Genomic DNA, 22,141 nt, shown 5'->3' with positions numbered 1-22,141 from the left:
CCAGGCGGGAGGCTAGGGCTGCAGGAATGCGGAGATGTACTCAAGACCTTTGGTTAGTACACTCTGGGCCCTGCCCTCTGTTTCCCTTCTGCCCTCTGGAAGGAGAATTTGGCCCAGCAGCCCCCAGTGAGCTGTGCTCAAAGACACTGATCATGCAGAGATCAACTCCAGCCGGCCCCCTCAGTCACCAGCCTCCCTACTCCAGCCCAGGCCATCCGGTGAAGAAGTGACGCCTCAAACCTACAGCCAAACCCTGGCCGCCACCCCAGGCTTGCACAGCCCACATGCCCACGGATCCTGCTCTGGGGCACCCTCACACCAGCTCTGGCCTGCAGTGGCGAGGACGTGGCTCAGCTGCCTCTTCTCGAGTGTCCTCTGCACTCCTGCCAGGAGCACCCTGCCAAGGCTGTGGGTGCAGGGGCTATTTATAACTAGCTGCCAGACCAGGTTCTCCACCAGCACAGCCAGCAGGGCCAGGCTGGGCTGAGCAGCAGGAGATGCTCCCGGGGAAGGAGAGGCGGGGGGGGGGGGGGGGGGGGGGGGGGGGGAGCAGGTGTCCTGACAGGGCACACAGCACTGGAACGTTTCTGAAGAGGCCTCCTTTGGCTCATCCAATGCTGAGCCATCCCCATCAGGGCAGCCCCGGCCGTCCTCAGGGCCTGAGGCTGAGGGAGACTGGAAGGCACTGTAGCCAAGCACCAGCAGGGGACTCAGGAAACACAGCCTCCAGGCCCAACTCAATCATTAATAGTCACTAACTGAACAGCTGTAGCCATGTGCATGTGTGGTTGCAACATCTCACCTCATCTCCCCGCAGGACCTGGGAGGTAGTTTGTTACTATTCTGTTACCCCAAATAAGAAAGGTGGCTCAGGTGAAGGCCACCAATGTGGGTCAGGTTGAGAGCACGGGTTCCTATCCTGCCGAGGCCAGCGCTCCAGCTGTTTTCCCATCAGCTCTCAGAGGGCTGCCTCCCTTCATGGGGGCTTCTCACTGGGCAAAGAGAAAGGGCCGCCAGGAGGCTGTAACTAAGGGGCACCTGCTCTAATAGCTCTCACCGAGAAATGGAGAGAGTGAGGAGCAGAGCAGGGAGGTGCCCACAACTCTCTGGGTGCTGTGTACCCAGATGTGGTCCATAGCAGGCAATGCACAGTTTTGATTTTATACATCCCTGTTTATACATCCATCCAGGGAGCCCAGAGTCATTCTGGTTGAATCTAGGCCTCCAATGCCAACACACTCCCACCCCAGGAGGCGTCTCAGTCCTTCCACATCTGGTATCCTGGATTCTGGGGGTGACTCCCCTGATGAAGCGAGAGGGACCTCGAGGAAGCCAAGGCAGCCCGCCAGACTTGAAGCTCGCGGTTTCAGCCACACAGATCGAGACCGTGAGCGGCCCTATCCCTCTCTCCCGGCACCACCACGGCTCCCAAAGCAGAGGCTTCTGGGAAGGGGGGGGGGGGCTCTGCCCGAAAACCTGGGAATGCTCTCGGTGACTTAGAGGTCTGAACAATTGGTGCTAGCCCGGCTTCTCTAGCCCTTGTCGCCTGCCTCTGAACACAACCTCCATTTCAGCCACTGGCTCCCATCCTGTTAGGAGCCCATGTGCCTTTTGTCCTTTAAGCTTGGCTTACAATGTCCCTCTGCCGGTGCTGTCCTCACTCTCAATTCTACTTTTCCAGGCCCCACCATTTCTTCCAAGCCCAGCCAGTCTTCACTCTTCCCGGGACCCAGCCCAGTACCCCATGGATTTCAATCACGTTGACAGTCCTGTGCCCTATAAGCACCGTGTGGGCAGGGGCCATGTCTGAGTTAAGTGCCAAGGACAAGGACTTGGTTTTGTTTATTGCTTCTTATCACGACACCTAGAACAGTACCTAGTATTTGATAGGCACCCAATAAACACTGGTTGAATCAATGAATAAGTCTCTGTAACCCCCAAAAGCCTAGGAAGATGCCCTGGCACAGAGATGGGGTTCATTAATGTTTGCTTCTTTTATCTTTTTCTAATTTCTGTATTTAATTTTGAGAAAATTACACATCTAGGAAGACTAAATAATTATAGGTGGCAAAGTTAATGTTTCTTAAATGAATAGATGACCACATTAATCAGTTTTCCTCTCATTTGGCCCTCATCACATATTGCAGTCTGCAGACAGTTCCTCACCAGAGCAGCAGCGGGAAATCCACTCCCCTCCTCGCCCGGTGCAGCCTAACGGGGGGGGGGGGGGGGGGGGGGGGGCACGAGAGGTGAGAGAACCAGGAAGAGGACGCCTTCCCCTCCCAGCCCACCTGCAAGGCCTGCCACACCCACTCTGCAGGGCCAGCATGAGGACTGACAGCGCCAACCACTGAGAACGTGAGCCTGATGTGAGGCAGGGGCCTGAGTATAAATATTAGCTTCCTACTTGCCTTCCTGTTTCACTGCGTCCGGCAAGGACAAGAAGAGCATCCTGCCTTTCCTCTTCCTGTTGTGCTTCCTAGCCCTGGGGCCAACCTGCGCCCAGAGATGCCTCCTTATCTCCACTACTCACCGTTTTCCATGACACCCCAATTCACCCTCTCCCTAGAACTGCAACCTCCTGACCCTGGCTACTCAGCCAACTACCCTGCCGACCACGGCTCAGCTCCTCGCCCTCCTCATGTCCTTTCCATCCTCATCTTCTACTTCCCAACACAGTCTCCCTGAGGACTAGTGCTTACCTGTGCCAGGGAGACTGGGGCGGTGGGCACCCGGGGTCACCTGGGTCCCATCTGTAGAGAGAAGAGAGATGAATGGAGGGGCTGTAGGGAGGGGGCGGGCAGGGGAGACAGAGGGCCAAGCCAGGCAGGCTCCTGCCACGCCGGGAGCCCCCTGTCCAGCTCCAGTGCTCCAAAACTCGGCACCTCCACCGAAAGCTCACCAAAGTGAGAAAATTCCACCCCATTCCTTTCCTCAAATCCCCGTGCTGGACGAGAGCAATCCTCAGCTCCCTCTTCCTCATCCAATCCACTAAGCGACTCAGACATCTCACCCTGCGGAAGCTCAGTCCAGAGCGAGAACCCGAGGAGGCCCAGTTCACCAGCACTGCCCCCAGCTCTCCCAGTGTGCTCAGACACTATCTTCCCTGGGCCCGGGGCTGGGAGGCGAGGCGGGGCTGGACGTGGGACAGCATGGCTGGCGAGACCGTGGTGACCGTGCTACAGGTGCCAGGAGAGGGGGAGAGAAGCAGGTCCTCCAGAAGGGGCGCTGAGCCCACACGGAGTCTCCACAGCAGGGGAGGGACCGGAGCCCAGCCTGCCGGTCAAGTCAGAGCTGGTGGGAGCTGTGAGTGCTGGGTCTGGAGCGCACAGCCCAAGGACCACCCAGCAGGGACACCTTTCCTCCCACTGCCCCGCTTTGTGTCCTGAAGCCTGCCCCCCCCCACCCCCAGAAGAAAACTGCTCGGCCTCTCTTGAATAGTTTGAAATAGGACTATTTCCTTCTGGGAATGGCCACCTGACCAGTCTCCTAACCCCAGCCCAGCCCCCCAGCCCATTCATAACCCATGAAACCCTAGGGAGGGCCGGAGCATGTCAGCAGCAGAGAGACCCTCCAGAGTGTAGAGACTGGATGGGGGGCGGGAAGACAGAGGTGAGTCCTGAGGCCACCTGTCCAAGACGGACCCTTTCCCTCCTGCTGTCCCAGCTCAGGGTAAGGAGACAGGAGGCCAGGACATTGCAAAGCCATCTGAAGGGGCATTTAGTGAACACACAGAAGCCTTTTTCAGACCAAAGAAGTATTTTCTGAAAGACAACTAGTGAGTGCTGCTCTTCTGGGTCTGTGTGTAAGGAGCAGCCCCAGTTCCTCTTCCAGGGCTGAAAAGGAGAACTCCCTGCAGGCAGGCGCTGCTGGGGGAGGGGCAACTCCAGCACAGACTCCCACCAACTGCCTTTGAACACCAGGACCCCATACTGTACAGCAGTGGTCCCCTACCTTTTTTGGGCCACGGACTGGTTTAATGTCAGAAAATATTTTCACGGACCGGCCTTTAGGGTGGGACGGATAAATGTATCACGTGACCGAGACAAGCGTCAAGAGTGAGTCTTAGATGGATGTAACAGAGGGAATCTGGTCATTTTTTAAAAATAAAACATCATTCAGACTTAAATATAAATAAAACGGAAATAATGTAAGGTATTTATTCTTCTTTGCAGACTGGTACCAAATGACCTACGGACAGGTACCGGTCCGTGTCCCAGGGGTTGGGGACCACTGCTTTAAATGACAGTGTTCAGTATGGAAATGCCACTCTACCTAGTCAAACTCTACCCATCTTTTGAAGTACAGCCCAGGCCTATGTCCTCATGAAGTTCACCCTGACCTGTCTTGGCTTCCCAGAGCACCCATTCTGCATCCACCACCTGGACACTCCATTAGTTATGGTCTCCGGAGTGTCAGTTGTAAGACGTACCCATCTGCACTTAACACCTTGCTGGGCACACAGCAGACTCTGTTAGAAACTAGTGACTCTAACACAAAGGCTCTCTGCCTAGGATCTGGCTTGAATATTTCTCAAGGTTTGTGAGTCCAAGGAACACTGGTGTGAGAGGCAGCCTCCCCACCCCAGGACACGGTGGTACCTATCCCAGGCTCTCTTAGGACCTCCTCTTTCTTCTGCAGGCTCTCTTAGGACCTGGTCCCTCAAGAGAATTTTCTGAACCAGGCTCCTGGGTAGACTCTCAGAGGCCGTATGAGGCCTTGAGTCTCTGCTTCCAGGTAATTCTCTCCGACCTGCCTCAGTCCTTGCCTGAGGGCTGGTTAGCAGCATGCACACTTGGGAACAGAGCCCAGTTCTCTGCGCCTCACTCCCCTGGTAACCACATATTCTGGACACCATGCACACTGTCTGGATAGGAGAAAAACTAATGGCCTTGAACTCTGTAGGTTTGCTACCTGGTCCCAAAGGGATGTTTTGGATGCTGAGCGATGATCTAAATTCTGTTCAGAAAAGCTGCATGCATATGCGCGTGCGCATGTGTGTGTGTGTATGTGTGTGTGCACGCATGTGTGTCTGTGTTGCTAACAGAGACTGCTTCCAAAGTAATTCCTGGAAAAAGCTCTACTTCTTCCCTAACTCCCTGGCTCCCTGCTAACAATCTTTTGAATTCAGAAAAGACCAGAGCAGTAACAGTAAGACCTGAGGAGCAGCTCTCCTGTGTCCCAGAGGGAGGAACGGCATCACATGGCACCCAGTCAGTGGCTGCACTGAAACCAGAAAGTGAACATCCTGCACCCCAGGCTTGAGGATAAAGTTAGGGACCCCTCTTTTCCTGGGCCCCCCTCAGAACACTGTTTCCATTAATTTGAGGTCAAACTGAAATAAGATCAGGAGGGGCTGGACCGGAGCGTCTGAGAATGCTTCACAGCGCTGGATCCTTCCCCACACATCTCCTGGCCAGGGTGAAGACCTCTCCTTTTCGGAATCCTGGCTTCCCCCTATTTCTGCCATTTTCAGAAACAACTGCAGTCAGGCCAAAGAGGCAGTTTACTTGGCACTGAGGCACTGGGCCTACCAAGTCACCTCCCCAAACCAGAATACCTGCTCTTTTCCAGAACCAAAGAGTCCTAGAAATCTTGCTCCAGTGGGTCCACCTCAGGCCTCAGCAATCTCCAGAGCAGACACACAGGCCACTCTTCTATCCCCTGGGCAGCTGCATGCACTGGTCTCCCCTCCTACCTTGTTGCCTTGGGCCATTACCTGCCCAGAAGAAACCTGAGCCCTGACTGACCATCTGCTCTCTCACCTGTGGCAGGCCCTTTGTCAGGGAGAGGACTTCCCAAGGAGCACTGCCACCCAGAAGCCTCCTCCCAACACCTCCAAAGTCTTTTTGAGGCTGTTCCACCTGCTCGGTCCCCTGACGAGTTAAAAGGAGGAGCAGGAAGACCCAGGCCCCAGCAGCCAGAGAGAAGCCAGCAGCAGCAGGAGGCCAAGTGCTCGGTTCAGGGCTGACCCCTTTCACACCCCCACATTGCAACTCTGGTTTTGTTTCCCTGACACAGGTGGGGCAAAACTTGACTCTGTATTGGGCTGGCAGAGAAGAGGAAAGCTGGGGATAAAATGGCTTCAGGAAGATCTAAAAATAAACAAACACAAGAAGGAACATGGTTGCCAGGCTTCTCTGACACAAAGTGTGGGCCGAGCACGGAGAAGCTCTTCTTGAGGGCACCCGGGGCACAGAATCTGAGAACTCTGGGAAACGACGGGGCTTGAGCGATTGTGCAGGCCAAGCTCTCCCTTCACAGCAGAGGGAAGAGACAGGGAGCGGGGCTAGGTCACAGTCACCTGGCAGGTCACTGGTACAGCCAGGCCAGACCAGACCGAGGCAGGGGAAGCCCAAAGAGTAGATCCCAAACACAGGTACTAAGTATAGTACTTCCACATGAGGTCACTCATCTGAGGGTTAGAGAGATGGAAATAGGAATGAAACCTGGTTCTCACTTTCAAGGAGTTTAAAATAAAGCTCACCTTTTTTTTTTTTTAATTAAAAAGTATACTACTTACAGATACTAAAAAAAACTTAAAGAGCCTTAAAAAGTACAAAACAAAGTTTCTCACTCATTCAACTCCCTTGAACTTCCCTAGAATCAACCCTTTTTAAGTTTCTGTGTCCTCCTTCCAGAAATCCTCTTACTCATTTTCTTGGAACTAAGCCGCTTATTACTCAAATTTATCCAGTGCCCAGGGGGCTGCACACTGGCTGGAAACTCCTGCCACGTGAAGTGATGGAAGTGAGGGTCCACAGAGTGGAGGATATTAGCTTTGAGGTCTGATGGACCTGGGTTCAAACTCTGACTCTCCCCATGACCAGGAGGGAGAGCCAGGGACACGATGTGACCTGGTGAAGCCCCAGCAGCTGCTGTAATAAGAGGACAGACAGTGTGCTTGGGAGCAGCCTCTGAGATTAGCAAGGCTATGTGTCAAGCGCCTCGCATGTGGTAGTGCTGCCTTAATTGCTGATCAATAGTGCTTGCCCCTGAACTTGTCTGCGGCCTCCTTTCCGGCATAAGCATTTCATCCTCTCTTCCTCTACCACAGTCCATTGTGTCCCAGAAGCAGCTGCCTCCCACCTCATCTCTATACCGTGTCTCCCAACGACAATCTCATCCCTTTCTCTTCCATTTGAACTTTTTTTGTTTCACAGAGACAGAGAGAGACTCAGAGAGAGGGATAGATAGGGACAGACAGACAGGAACGGAGCGAGATGAGAAGCATCAATCATCAGTTTTTTATTGCGACACCTTAGTTGTTCATTGATTGTTTTCTCATAATACCTGCTGTGGGGCCACAGCAGACCAAGTAACTCCTTGCTCGCGACCTTGGGTCCAAGCTGGTGAGCTTCGCTCAAACCAGATGAGCCTGTGCTCAAGCTGGCAACCTCAGGGTCTCAAACCTGGGTCCTCCGCATCCCAGCCGGACACTCTATCCACTGCGCCACCGCCTGGTCAGGCTTCCATCTGAACTTTTGTAAACACTATTTTACTATGACTGAGGAGTTGTTCTAAGTGCCTTACATGTGCTAATTCATCTAACCCTCATGACAAACCAATGAGGTGGTTACTGTTTTTATCCCCATTAACTAGATCAGTAGATCAAGGCCCAGCAGTATCAAATAACTTGTTGAAGTCAAATAACCTGGAAGTGGCAGAGCTGGGACACAAGCCAGGCAATTCTCAACCAACACACTCCACTGCCCCTCCCCAGCACTTTCACTCCACAAGGGTCAGTGGGGAGAGGGCAAAGGCAGGACCTCGCTGGGCACAGGGAAAGAAAAAAAAATCACGGAGCCCCACAGAGAGTGGTCTGAGCGGTAAACCCCTGCTGCAGGCTGGGGTAGAAACTACCTGAGCTCAGGTGAAGGCAATCCTGAAGAATAGCTTCTAGACAGCGACTAACTGTTGCCTTCCCAGATTCCACGCAATGATTTCAGGCTGCATGTGGGAACATGGGGCTGGTGACAAGCTGGGGAAAGGGGGTCTTGGAGGAGCATCATTTCATTTTTTCCTGCTCTGAGGTGCTCTGCCATATCCCTTCTCTAGAAGCTCCCAAGTGCCTCCAAGGCTCTCTCATTAACATCCCAACGCCTGGTCCACAGTGCAGGCAGAGGCTGGGCTCCCAGGTGAGCGACCTGGGACATGGGCTTGCCACCCGCGGAGGCGAGGGGACGAGGCTCCGCAGCTGTGCGCCAGCAGGCGGGATGTGAGAGCCACAAAGCTGGCCCTCCCGCCTTCGCAGCAAGCTTGCCCCTTTCCCCACGCGCTGGGGCCGGTGGCAGCTATTTTTAGCTCTTGACACCTGGGTATTTTGCAGCCGCAGGATGTCCGGTTTGGAGTCTCTTTCTGGGAATCCCACATGCGGCTGTTGTAAACAGCCCCACGCAGTGGTGGCCAAGCTGGAAGCCGTGCCCCCCCCCCCTTTCTGCTGTTTAAGATGAATCAAACAGGAAGCAGACGTAACCATGGCAGCAGCAGCTTGAGCTCTCCGGGGGTGGGAAAAGCGTCCTCCCTGGCTCCTTGCCCCCGCCCCAGGTCCTCTATTCCACTCCTCTCCGCATGGATGGAGACCCCTGGACCCTAAGGGAGGGAGCTGGGCCGTTCTGTGAGCAGCTCTCGGTTCTTAGGACCAGCTCTCCCTGGAAAGCCTCACTGTCCTCTGGCAAAGAAAAACGGGGTTTCCTCGGAGCCCTGCCTTCCTCAGGGCCTCTCCTCTTGGCCCCACCACTCAATCCTTTTTCCTTCTCTTTGTGAAGGTATGAGGGGAAGAGCAGGGCTACTTGCTCAGGGGGGCAGCAGCCACTTCCGGTCACCCACAGCCTTCTCCTTACAGGAGGGGAGGCCAGGCCTGCAACTTAGGGGATCCCTGAGCAGCAGGCTCCCCCCAATCCCAGCCCCCTGGTCCAGACTGCCTCAGGATTTCTCAGGTCCTGAAAGCACTCTAAAATTAAAGTTCCCACTTAACTCTCAGTTCCCCACTGCAGTAGCTCCAATCCCTGAAATAGGAAGTTCACCATGATGTCTAACCACCATCTTTCCTATCTTAACCAAAACATCCTGAGCAGTCAAGATGCAGGCCCCATCTGTAATACAGGGAGAACTGAGGTTCTGTCAGCTTCTGCCTTTGTCTCTCCCACCCCTACCCCCCCACCAGGTGCCCCGCTTACACCAGCTGCTCCCTCTTAACATCAGTCCCAGACAGTGTTTCTCAAGGGCCAGTGCTTGCCCCAACAGGAAGCATGGTCACCGCCCCGGGGCTGTCTCTCAGAGCCTTTCCTTCTGCCCTCAGAGGTCTCATATTCATCCCCTTCTCCTCCTTGCTGTTCCCTCAGCTTCTGGGCCCTCCTTGGCCAGAACCTCTCTGCCTCCTGCCTGCCTCTCGCTGTTGCACACAAGCCAGGGGATGGGCCTCCCTCAGCTCCTCTCGCCTGTGTCATCCATGAGGCCACTCAGCCACTCCAGAGACTTCCCAGGAAAAGTTTAAGTTATATTAATAATTAGCATGCTATAATTATTAATATTAGTATAATCAACAACCATGTAGTGACTGTTTACTGTGTGCTGGTTACTAAACTAGGCATCTCTCTTGTACTGTCTCATCTGGTCCTCATAGCAACCCTATTAAGGTAGATACTCTTACCATTCTCATTTCACAAAGGAGGCAACTGAGGCCCAGAGAGGTTAAGAAAACTGCCAAGGTGACAAAGATGGCAAGAAGGGCTTTGGGACTCCAGAACCTGAGCTCACAATCACTACATTAGTGTGTACAACTAGTTCCACCCACCCCCGCCAAGGGGGCCACAGGGCCAGGCTGGGGCCCAGCACCTGAAGGCCTGGGGGTGATTCCCAGAGCCAGCATGTTCCCATAATCCTCTATCCAGAAAACATGCACAACAAAAATGAAAACAGAATCTTCTCTGCCTGTGTCCCTCACATGTTTTTTTTGTCTCCAGGAGGCACTTCCCAACCCCATCTTCACTTCCTTTTTCATCTTACATTTTCCCTGCTTTTTAAATGTATATGTTACCATTTTATTGTTTCCTGTATGCTGCTGCCAGCAGGGTATAACTAACCAACCAAACCCCCCAGGTTTGCAGGGGAGAATCACACTGTGTGAAAGCACTCTGGAAACTGTCAGGCCTATATAAATGCAGGTTGCATAACCACAGCAAGTCACCTGTCACAGTGAGCAAATGCCTTTGGGAGGACCTAGGGACTAAGAACATAGCCAAGAGGCCACTGGCACCCTTAGAGCCAGGTTAGGGGAAGGCAGAGACCACTGTGGGGATCCTGGCTTGCTCCATGGCCTAGGAGCATCATGGGTATGAGTCTGTGAATAGCAACAAGCTATTGATGAATGCTGGCACTAACAGGGAAGCCACATTAATATTAATGACAGTAAATACCCCCGAGATCCTATCCGACTTAGGCCTTGGTATCCCCCTCATTTTCCCTGTTATTTTTGGCAGATGGCCAAGGTCTCTAGGGCAGATTCTCCAGGTAACACGATTACCTTTTGTGGCCAGGGCTGCCCTTAAGACTTGGTGAACCAGGCTTTTCCAGAGCACAGATCCAGCCAGGGTGCTGACCCAGCCTTCGGGGAGCACAACACCAGATGCCTGTTCCTGGGTGGTAATCTGGACAAACCAGTGTGAAGGACAATTTCTGGCCAACTGGGAATTTGATGAAATAAAACTTTACCTTAGGGGAAGGGGAAGGGCACCGACTGAGGGGACAGCACACACACTCTGATCTCATTTGGTGAAAAGTCCAGTGTAAACAGGCATGCAGGAAACGGAAGGTGTTCACTGAGGTGTCATGGCAGTGACCTCTGACAGCTGGGATTGTGGTATTTTTTAGTTTTTAATTTTGCTTGTCTGTGTTGTCTGATTATCTATAATGCACACAAACTGCCTCTATAACAGTAAGAACAGAATATATATGTATACGCACACACGTATAAACAGAAAGTGGCAAAGCCAATGGGTTGTAGAGTCAAGATGTGACCTCTGGTGCCTGACCTGTGGTGGCGCAGTGGGTAAAGCGTCAACCTGGAAACACTGAGGTTGCTGGTTCAAAGCCCTAGGCTTGCCTGGTCAAGGCACATATGGGAGTTGATGCTTCCAGCTCCTCCCCCCTTCTCTCTGTCTCTCTCTCCTCTCTAAAAATGAATAAATAAAAAAAAAAATTTAAAAAAAAAAAAAAAAAAAGATGTGACCTCTGGTTCCCAGAGACCTAGACCACAGCTTTCACTGACTCTACGTATTGAATTCTTGGACCCCATATCTTTTGAGGTTCTGCATGATCTACAACCCAGCGTCCTCTGCCTCTCCTGAACCTCACAGAGGACCTAGCACAGGGCTGGGCACAAAGTCAGGACTTACTCAATGAATGCCTGTAGGCTGAATAATGATCATTTCCTCAGAGAAATGCCTTCTGCCTCTTCCAGAGCTGCTGTGCTGGGAATACTCACTACTGACATCACTGACCTTCCCGTCCCTCTGCCTCATGCTCCTCTTAAGAACTTCCAGGGAGGGGCTAACATAAAGGTCACCCCAGCAGATGTTGGCAAGGGACGCCACATCAGGGACATCTGGGGCAGTCCCGTCCCAGACCCTCCCCAGTGCCAGCTGGATGGGAGACCTTCAGGCCCTCCGGCGTCACTGGGGGAGGCTGGGGGCAGTGAAGTGAAAGAGAGGAGTCCACCCTGTGCCTTCTGGCTCCAGATGCCTGCTGTTCCAGGCCCTTATGGGTGGAGGAATCTGGAACAGTGAATTTGGCCTGTTTTTTTTTTTTCTGTGAACTGGGGCTGGGCCCAGTTTCTGTTCATGTCTTCAGCATTCCCTATCCCTGACCTTCAAAAATATGAAAAATAACATTAATAATAATGACAAATATTCTGTGTACACTGACTTCATACCAGGCACAGTACTAATGTTACTTACTTTGACCTTAATAGCAACTCCACAAGGCTGAAACTACTATTATTTTCATAGTACGGATAGAGAAACTGAGGCAGAGAACCACATGCCCAAGGTTACACTTCGCTGTTCTCAGGAGAAAGGACACTGCAAAACATCATCCCTGCCCCCCTCGGTGTCCTTACAGGAAGGCCCTCCTGCCAAGCTCTCAATGGGCACCGCAGACCTACGGTGATAATTAACGTCTGTTGGGTACTTTAGAATCGACCAAATGCTCACACATGGATGTGAGAAAATCCCCACTTGAAAAATTAGGAAACTAAGACTTAGAGCCCTTGGCAACCTCACACAAGGTCTCACAGCCATTCAGCTGGACTCAAACCCGGGTCTTTGGCCTCAGAATGGCACATTTCTTCCCCTGTTTCTCACCCCCACCCCCCACCCCCCGCACCCCAGTCCAATCCTCAAGACAAGATGGCCTGCAGGCCTGGAAGGAAGACGCACACCCTCCAGTTCCCCGGAGATGAAGCCTGCGCTCAGCCCCTTGCGCCAGGGCTGAGGTGCCAGCATCTCCTCAGCAGCTCCACAGTGACTCACTCCTGGGACCTAGGGGAAACACAGCCCTGTGCTGTGGGCAAACACTGCCTGCCACCCGCCCCACCTCCAACTCCCCGCCTCCACATTTGCTAACTGAAACCCGGCTGCTGCTATTTTTAACCCTCCAGCTCCCCCTAGCCTGGGGCTCCCCGCCTTCACCCTACCCCCACCCCCTGCCCCAACTGGGTGCCACCAGCCTGTCATTCTGAGAGCAGTTCCACAACCTGAACGCCCCATAGGGCGCAGCGGATGCCCGTGCAGGTTTGTGGGGCAAGCAAAACAAGCCAGTTTCAGCCCAGTCGCTGAATTCCCCCACCCCGGGCTCTTTCCGACCCTGTGGCTCCCAGCCTGCCCTGTTTTTCCCTGCCATCCTGGGACCTGGGGGAGGAAGGAATGGCACTTCGAGGGCTGGGGGTGACTGCAGAGCCAGAGCTGGGCTCCCAGGAATGGGCTCTAGGGAGCTGAGCTAGACTCCTGAAGGAGACGAGGGTGTCCAGTGCACTGGCTAGCTCTGAAGGCCCAAGGTCTCCAACCACCAGGGTTTCCAATCCCTGCAGGCCACAGGAGGAAAAAAGGAAGTGGCCTGGAGACAGGGTGGGGATGGTGAGATTAGCCAGGGCCCTACTCATTAGAAGAAGTCACCTCCCCACCATGCTGCGGGGTATGTGGAGGGGCTAGGGTTGAGCTTGGCACAGGAATCCAGGAGGTTCGTGCACTGAACAGCCTAAAGGAGGCCCAGAGTGGAATGCCAGCCAAGGAGCAGACAGACAGGGCCTCTTCTCTTACATGAGGGTTCCTCTAATACTCAGCTCTCTCAAGGGCTGCGCCTTTCTCAGCCTGCAGTGCTAGGTGCCCCAGGCAAGACCAACCAGAAGAGGTTGGAGGCAAGAGGGTCTGAAAGCTGCTTGCTGATGTGAGTTAACCTGCTGAGAGGGGGGAAAGGGCAGGACAGTTGAGGGATGGGGGGGGGGGGGGCACTGCCTTCTAGCTAATGGTGTCTATCCATCTGGGCTGAGAGCCTCACCTAATTTGGGGAGCAGATTCCAAGAGAGACATTGCAGCGGCCTGCCACAGGCCTCCCCAGCCTCCTCCTCCTGCCGCAGGCCTCCTCCGTGCCCTCTCCTGCCCTGATGTGTTGGCCTGCCTTGGCCCTCTTGCCTTGTCCTCTATGGCCCCTGCCCCAATCCTTCTTCTGAGTTCTATCCTCTCGTCCAAGGCCTAGGTCCTCTCTCAGACTTGCCCCCCGCCCCAGTGATTCTTGAGCCAGGTAAATAAATTCCAGTGGCCATAGCGGCAGCCAGGCTAGACCCAAAGGGGAGGGACTTGGCACAGGAGTTCCTGGGTGGGGAGATGAGGAAGAGAATGAGGTGGGGAGGAAGGTGAGGCAGAAGGATCAGGAATGGGGTGGCGCTTAAGAGCTCCTGAAGAGAGGCTGCCACCTTCCCAATATCCAACATGTGCACAGGGCCCTGGACTCAGTGCCATGAAGGAAAAGCTTGTCCCCTACGCCATGGAGCGGCCTGGAGGTCAGCCCTGTCCAGCACTCCCTCTTCCTCTTCCCCTTGGCCAACCTCTAGGGGCTGCTTGAGGAGCAGAGACCCTGCTGTGCCAGGCAAGAGGCTGGCAATTCAGGTCCCCCGCCTGGATCCAGGCAGTTCCCAGGCACGCTCAGACGGCTCTGAGGGCTCACTTCTGGTCTAAGGAGGTAAGAGAAGGTGTCAAGGTCACATTCTCAGGCAGGCTCCCCTGGCCATCCTCTCTAAGGAAGTGCCACCTTATTATTCTCTATTGCTGCGCCTAGTTCATTTCCTTCTTAGGACTTATCACAATGTGTAACTAGATATACATACTCATTTCTTTACTTGCTTACTTGTTACTGTCTGTCTCCTCCACTAGAGTGGAAGTTCCCTGAGGTCAGATTCTCTGCTTATGTGTTTACTGTATATTCATGCTTGGTGCCTGGCACAGGGCAAGGCTCAGTAAGCATCCAGTGAATGGATGAATAGCTGAAGGACCGACTTAGTAAATGGGGCCTCCCAGTTGCCAACGTCACCTATAGGGTTAATGCTCAATAGGTCCAGGATTTCCCCAGGGAGGAGGAGACAGGATGTAACAGGAAGAGCAAGGTCAGGAAGCCTGGGACCCCAAGGAAAAGGTCAAGGCCCTGTTAGTGTGTGTACCAGCCTCACCTAGTCCCCTCCTTCACACCGGTGTGGACATGTGCATGCCTGCATGCACAGAAGATGCATGGCGAAACCCTGGACCAGTCTTCAAAGGCTTGAGCTTTGTCTTGATTCTTCCTCTCAATAGCCTTGTGTCCTTGGACAAACCACATACCTTCCAAAAATATCAGTTTCTTCAAAAGAAAAAATGAAGAGCCTGGCCAAGATCGGTCATCTTTAGGTCCTCAAACACAGCTTTGCACCAGAATTGCCTAAGCACATGTTAAAATTCTGATTCCCAGGCTCTGCCCCTGCCGATTCCAAATCTGTCAGGATGGGGCCAGAGGATTTTTGTTTTTAACACACTCTGGTGGCCCCAAAACAAATGGTCCAGAAACTGGCATGTGAGGACCACAAATAAGATGGTGCTTTCCAGCCAATGTCTGGACTTGTACTAAAAAGCCATTTCTGCTCAGGTATACATCCTCTCAAAACATGAACACATACCCCACACAGAGCCATAAACTGCAAAGGTATACGCTATACAGATGACACACATCTGTACTACACGTGCATATACTCCCAAAAGACCCAACACAAAGCCAACACATGGATCACAAATTGCCACAGAACCACATCTACAAACACAGCCCAGGGCACACACACAGGCCCCTGCCACACACCCAGAGTGCGCACACACCCATCACATGTTGACCCACACTAAACAGACGCTATCCTGAATTTATTTTGCCTCTGGGAACTAGTCCAGGACCAAAGGAGCTATGCTCTGTTGATGAAAACATCCCTCCGCCTCTGCCACCTCCACAGCTACCCTTGCCCCAGGCAGCATGCTGTCCACCTCCCCCTTGTAGGGGGCGCTGCTGAAGGGGGGCACTGGAAAGATGGGATGAGGGGAGGCACAGAGCGCCCACCCAAAGTCCAACAGTCACTCTTGTCACCTTCTTCCCACCCCAAGGAGATGCAAAAGGGCCTCCACCCAGGCACCCCTCAGTGCCTCAGTGCTTGCTCTGCCCATTCGCATAGATTCCCAGGCCCTCATCCTAGCAGCCAGAAGGGTTAAGGAGGTGGCCAGATCAAGGGACTCCTCCTAATACTCAGGCCTCTAAGGAAAGGGCTGTCTGGGGGCACCTTCCTGCAGCCCAAAGGCCTGTGTCCCCCAGGGAAGGTTACTACAGAAACAGGGGGAAATATCACAGGGAAACACAATACCCGGCAGGGTCACCTGGTGACCAGGCTTCCTGCTGTGTTGCCCACCGCCCCCCTCATTACCTCACAGCCTCCTTCTCCAGCCTCACCCTGGGCCTCCTCTCCAGTGCTCTCTGTCCTACCTCCCCTGTGCTGGGGGATGCAGCCTTATACAGCAAGTCTGCACCTCTGTGGTTCCAAACAACATCAGGGATGGCCAGAGCTGAGCCCCCCACTCCTAATCCTACCAACACCACTACCACAGGAAATCAAAGCTTCCTGCCCCAGAGGAAGTGCCCCATCTAGTGAACAAATCCAACACATACAAATGCACAGTCCTGGAGCCTCAGGGAGGACAGATGTCCTCCCTTTAGCTCCCAGGCCTACTATAGGCCCGAGTTTCAAGTCTGGCCGAGGACAGGCCAGGGCCGAGCTGTTAGGGCAGGCATAGGCAAGACCTGAGTCAGTCCAGGGAAGGAAAAGTCCAGGAGAATGGGCACCAGCAGAGTTAGGTCTGGTTCCAGCTCCACTCGGCCTGCCATTCCCTACTGTGTGACCCCTGGGCCTTGCATTAGCTCATCTTCTCTCAGGCCCCTGCCAACTTCTAAATTACCAGCTCATGATGAAAGGCTAGGAGAAAGAAGACAAAGAAGAGGCGGGAGTTACACAGGATCCTGCCTTTAGGTCCTTGGGCAAGCATACCATACCCAAGAGAGGGTCCCCACTCCCCACCCCCATCACACATGAATTTTTCACTCCCATTATCAGGATTAGGGAGGGGATGGAGGAAGGGAAAGTTCTAGCTCTCATTCCCAGAAGCCACCAAGAATAAAAGCTGGGGTCCATTAAGCCTGAAGGCAGTGGCAGGGGGCACCGATCCCTCTCTTTAGTTACTCTCTACTCCTCTGTGCTCTGGGAAGTACACATACAATTTTCTCCCCATTTTAATGAGGGGGACTGAACTTCAGTGTCAAAGCAGAGTAACCAGTTTAGGTTCTTGGAAGGGTCAGCGCAAGACCTGAATGCAACTTCTCAGGTTCAGGATCCCAACTTAAGACCTGGTGGCCAGAAAGACACCCATCCATGGGCTCAAACTAAGAAACACAGAGGCCTTTGGAGACTACTTCCCCAGGGCATTCCAGATGTAACACCAGAGGCAGCTCTGAGCTTGAGCCTGCTGGATGCAAGAAACATCAGGAGACTAACGGCAGGGGAGGGTCCCAGCAGGTCCAGGACCTGGTTCCTGTCTTGGTTCACTGTGAACAACACAACAGGCCTGCTTTGTGCTTTAGCTTCCCTCAGAAGTGACTGCAGAAAAGAGGAAAATTACTTATTAATTGAGGTGGGCAGATGGAACAGAGAGCTGAGAAGGAGAAGGAGATGCTAAGCAACGAGGAACTATGAGATGGCTTGCAGAAGCTGAACAAGGAGCCTGGGAAGTCTGAGAGTTGGTGTGAGGAGAGAAGCATGTGCGACAGCCTAAGCACTTCACGGACAGGGTCCTGTTGGAGAGAAATAGGTTGCCAAGGTGCCCCATTAGGGTATGGGAAACTGAGCCACAGTCTCCCTTCTCCGGAAAAAGTGCCTGGGCAGGAGTCTAGACCCCTGGGTCCAGGTGCAAATCCCAGCAACAGGCTGAACAGTCCAGATGTTGAGTCTTCAGCAGGGCAACTAAGATCCAATGTCCCATTCTCACCCTAGAAATTGGCAGGCCAAACTGGGCCTCAAGCAGATGTTGAGTTGGTGTGCGGAGAGGGATGGGCAGCAGCAAGACAGCCAAGGTCCAGATGCAGGGGGAGCCCGCAGGGATGGAAATGGCCTGGATTTTGTGGGAGGAGCTGCAGTGGCTGGCGAGTTCAGTTCAGAATGGGCAGCCAGAGGGAAGGAAATGGGGGGTAGGGGTAGCTGGGTGAACTGCAGGCCCCAGAGGACTCTCTCCCTGCACACAGGTGTAGAAACTAGGCATGTCAGAGTCCAGCCCAGCTGCCAGATTTGCAGCCTGCTCAAACACTCCCCCAGCACCATCACACCCCAGGCCTGGGGAGGCGCACATTCTGTCCCCCACCACTCAAGACACAGGCTGTGGTCCCCACTTCTGCTGGCCCCTCTGCAGCTCACTTGGGCACAGGTGTCTCTTCACCCTACTGGGTGAGCAAGGGCGGGGGGCGGTGCTCAGAGAAAGCTCCTTGTCTGGGACCCTCCATCTAGGGGTTCACTTTCCCCGAGTCGAGAGGTCAGAGCGGGGCCCTGCCGGGATCCGCGAGATGTGGGCGTTTATGTCCAGCGCCACGAGCCCGGCCCCAACTCTGTGGGTCCTGCCCTTTGCCCTCGCGCTTCCAAACCTTCCGCCCCGGTGCACCGCCCCCTCCAGGGGCCGCGGCGGCGGTCCCTCCTTCCTCGGTCCCCCGATCCGTCCTCCCCAGGAATGGAGGTGATGGGACCCCGGGCCCGAGCATCGGCGGCCCGGGGCCTCCAATTCCCTCCCTCGGGCCTGTCGCTGCCCCGGGGCGGGCGGATGTGGGCGCTCAGAGGGAGGCCCGAGCCCTCCGGCCCCGGAACCAGCCCGGGTCAGGAGCCTGCCAGAGCCCCGCGGAGCCGGGTGGGGCGGGACCGGTCTGGGGACGTACGCCGGACCGGGCCGCGGGCCGCCCGGAGCCGGAGCTGGAGCCCGAGCCGGAGCCCGAGCCGGGGCAGGCGGTGCTGGGCAGCCGCGCAGGGCGGGGCGGGCGGGGCGGGGGGCGGCAGCCCGGTACTCACCAGCGCCGGGGCTGTGCATCCAGGGGCCGGGGCCCTCAGAGCGGGGGGCTCATGGCGGGGCGGGGGGCTGGGGCGCCGGCCTCACATCCCCCCAGTCGCCGGAGGCTGCAGAGCGACTGTGAGACGGCGAGAGGAAGGGAGGGGGCCGGGAGGGGGAGGGCCCTGGCAGCCCGGCCGGCCGGGTAGGATGACAATGGAAGGAAATGCTTTATCTGAGGCTGAGAGCGGGCCAAGGGGGAGGGGAGGGAGGGGGCCGGCGCTCGCGGCCCTGGGACACGCCACCCCGGCAGACGCTGCACCGCGCGGCGGCGGCGGACAACCGCGCGGCCCGGGAGGCAGCGCCGGACCCAGAACGCGGGACGCGGCCGCGATCGCGCGCGGTCGCCGCGCTGCCTGACGCCCAGCCGGAGCCGCGGCGCACCGACCCGCGCACAATTCCCGGAAACCCGGCTACCTGAGCGCCCGCAGCCTCGCACACACAACCCGAACACACATCCATGTTTACGCAGGGCCAGAGTCATTTACGCAGACACACTTCAGAGAAGAACCCCCGCGCGCACAAGTACAGACAAGTACAGCCCACGAGCAAACCGTCACTGGGACAGTGGGACACGCGTGGAGTCCCAAGTCCCAGGCGAGATATCTCAGACGGACATCCCGCCCCCCAAACACACCGCACGACTTGCCTGAGGAAAGTTCCAGGATCTGATTTGAATCACTGCCCAACCCTCCCCCTTTACCACCCCCAACCCAACGCCTGCTGAGGGGAACTGAAGGGTCCAGCCTGTTCCTATTAAAAGAAAAAGGGGATGGGGGCGGTGCAGATGTTGAAAGTTTTCTTTTTTAAAAGAAATTTCTCAAGGGATTTCCTTCCCTCCTCTCCTCTTCCTCTCTTCCTCCCATTCCTCTCCCCCCACAACCCTCCCTGCTTCTTTCCCCCTCCCGGTCCCTATGAGTCAAACTTCAGCAATGTGCCCAGTGTCTCCCAGTGCATTACAGCGGATCACAGAAATGTTCCAGTCTGAGTCGGAATGCAGCCGCCTCCAGCCCTCCCTCAGCTAATAAACTCAGCTCCTGCCGACTTTGCGAAGTAACCCTCCCTACCCCCCCCCCCATTCCCTTTTAGCAGAAAGAGGTCAGATTCAGGGGTCAGGGGCCGAGGACCTCACTGCACTGCACTGCTTCCCCCGTAGCCTATCAGCCCTCTCCCCTCTGGCAATCTGCTGGGTCAGAGACACAGGGGTTCCTGGGAAGGGGAGACATCAAGGATCTGAAACACTAAGCTTTCCTATCCTGTGAGGCATCACCCGTGGAAGGCAGGGCACAGCCTCCATCTGACCCCATCCTCCCTTCATTCTAGGAAACCCAAGAGTCTCACGATTCTACAGAAGGAGAAATTGAGGCTGGACCAGAGATAGAGCCACATCAAATGAGAAACAAGAGTCCACGCGGCCTAGGAAGTTTGGCCATGCCCAGGTCCCACTTCTGACCGTGGACTCCTAGTCCGCACAAGCACAGCTCCAGCTTCACCACTTGCTGCTACCTGGGATTTTTAGCAGCTGAGTTCCTTCCTACTTCAGCCCCTTTCCATGTCCCAGCACTCACTCAGCAGGCAGTGAGTGCACTTGTTCACTTATCCTCACCAAGTCCTTTCCTGGCCTCATGCCCTCCTGTTATATGGCACCATGCTACACACACCGCTCTCTTTTTCCCCCCCAGCTGTTCTGCCCAGTACCTCCTGGTACTTAGTACTCAATAATGTTAGTTACTATTGTTACTTTTTTCTTCTTCTTCTTTATTTTTTTCTGAAGCTGGAAACGGGGAGAGACAGTCAGACTCCCACATGCACCCCGACTGGGATCCACCTGGCACGCCCACCAGGGGCGAAGCTCTGCCCACCAGGGGGCGATGCTCTGCCCCTCTGGGGCGTCGCTATACCCCGACCAGAGCCACTCTAGCACCTGGGGCAGAGGCCAAGGAGCCATCCCCAGCGCCTGGGCCATCTTTGCTCCAATGGAGCCTTGGCTGCGGGAGGGGAAGAGAGAGACAGAGAGGAAGGAGGGGGGGGTGGAGAAGCAAATGGGTGCTTCTCCTATGTGCCCTGGCCGGGAATCGAACCCGGGTCCCCCGCACGCCAGGCCGACGCTCTACCGCTGAGCCAACCGGCCAGGGCCTATTGTTACTATTATTATTGTATTTCAGCCAAAGGGGGCTGTTAGCTGCTCCCTGTTGTGTCCTCATTTTTTCTCACTTCCTCACCTTGGTTCACTGTGTTCCCTCCAAAAATGAAGGTCTTCACAGTCCCTCTCTCCTCTTGTTGAAATCTTTCCAGTCCTCAAGTCTATACCAACTTCTCCAGGAGCCTTTCCCTGATTCCCACAGCCAAAGGGATCTTTCCTTCCATTAAAGGACCCCACCTGGTGTTGTCAGTCTTTCTCTCTCATTGGCCTTTATCCACCTAGTCTGTCTACTTGTCTTAACTCTACTCCTTCTTTCCAAGAATGTTCAAGACATCCCTGAGCCCAGCTACTGCCTTAGTTATGGCTGCATTTCTTATAGCATCTTGCTAAGTGCCTTCCACCAAATTTAAGCTCCCTATGGGTTACTTGCGGAATTGGGACAGATGTTCATGGCCTTCAAGAACCAGACCCTTGCTGGACACCTCCAGACACCCTTTTCTCCTTACTTCTTATGCTGACACTGCAAGACACCTCAGGTGTGTTCCTCACAGCCCTTATTTCCAAACCAGAACACTCTCCTTCCAGATCCTTCCTCTGTGCCCACAGCCTCCAGAAAATGTGCTTGGTTACTTCAGACTCTCAGTCTTTCCCCTGCTGTCTCTCCTTTAACGCCACCCCACCCCACCCCACCCCCATGGCCTTTCCTAATTTCCCCAGGACTCCTATAGTTATTTCTTTTTCTTTTCTTTCTTTTTTTTTTACAGGGACAGAGAGAAAGAGAGAGAGAGAGAGAGTCAGAGAGAGGGATAGACAGGGACAGACAGACAGGAAGGGAGAGAGATGAGAAGCATCAATCATCAGTCTTTCGCCACGACATCCTAGTTGTTCATTGATCACTTCCTTGTATGTGCCCTGACCGGGGCCTTCAGCAGACTGAGTAACCCCTTGCTCAAGCCAGTGACCTTAGGTCCAAGCTGGTGAACTTTATGCTCAAACCAGATGAGCCCGCGCTCAAGCTGGCAACCTCGGGGTCTCGAACCTGGGTCCTCTGCATCCCAGTCCGATGCTCCATCCACTGCGCCACCACCTGGTCAGGCTCCTGTAGTTATTTCTGAACTGAAATCAGGCCTTTGCTCATTTCTTTTTTTTTAAATTTATTTAATTGATTTATTTTAGTCAGAGAGAAAGGAGGGAGTGAGAGAGAGAAAGAGAGAGAGAGACAAGAACATAGATCTGCTCCTGTATGTACCCTGGCCAGAGATTGAGCCGGCAACCTCCGTGCTTCAGGGCGATGCTCTAACCAACT

General features: G+C 54.5%; 1 protein-coding gene across 4 annotated transcripts in view; it reads right to left on the bottom strand.

The window, feature by feature from the left end:
- Window positions 1-18,795, bottom strand: part of HDAC7 (histone deacetylase 7) — a 37,460-nt gene extending 18,665 nt beyond the window's left edge. For 2 of the 4 annotated variants that reach the window (XM_066257998.1, XM_066258000.1), the window contains exons 1-2: window positions 18,656-18,795; window positions 2,703-2,753 (exon numbers count right to left, since the gene is read on the bottom strand). In XM_066257998.1, the coding sequence (XP_066114095.1) occupies window positions 2,703-2,753; window positions 18,656-18,674 (70 nt within the window). In that variant the 5' untranslated portion in view covers window positions 18,675-18,795. Of the gene's footprint in view, window positions 1-2,702; window positions 2,754-17,594; window positions 17,738-18,655 lie in introns of those variants that run through there. The other 2 variants (XM_066258002.1, XM_066257999.1) reach the window with 2 other exon arrangements.
- Window positions 18,796-22,141: the final 3,346 nt, after the last annotated feature.

Source organism: Saccopteryx bilineata, chromosome 2 (genome assembly GCF_036850765.1).
Source record: "Saccopteryx bilineata isolate mSacBil1 chromosome 2, mSacBil1_pri_phased_curated, whole genome shotgun sequence".
Lineage (NCBI taxonomy): Eukaryota > Metazoa > Chordata > Mammalia > Chiroptera > Emballonuridae > Saccopteryx > Saccopteryx bilineata.
The sequence above is the reverse complement of the archived record's forward strand: the minus strand, read 5'-3'. Positions and strand labels throughout refer to the sequence as shown.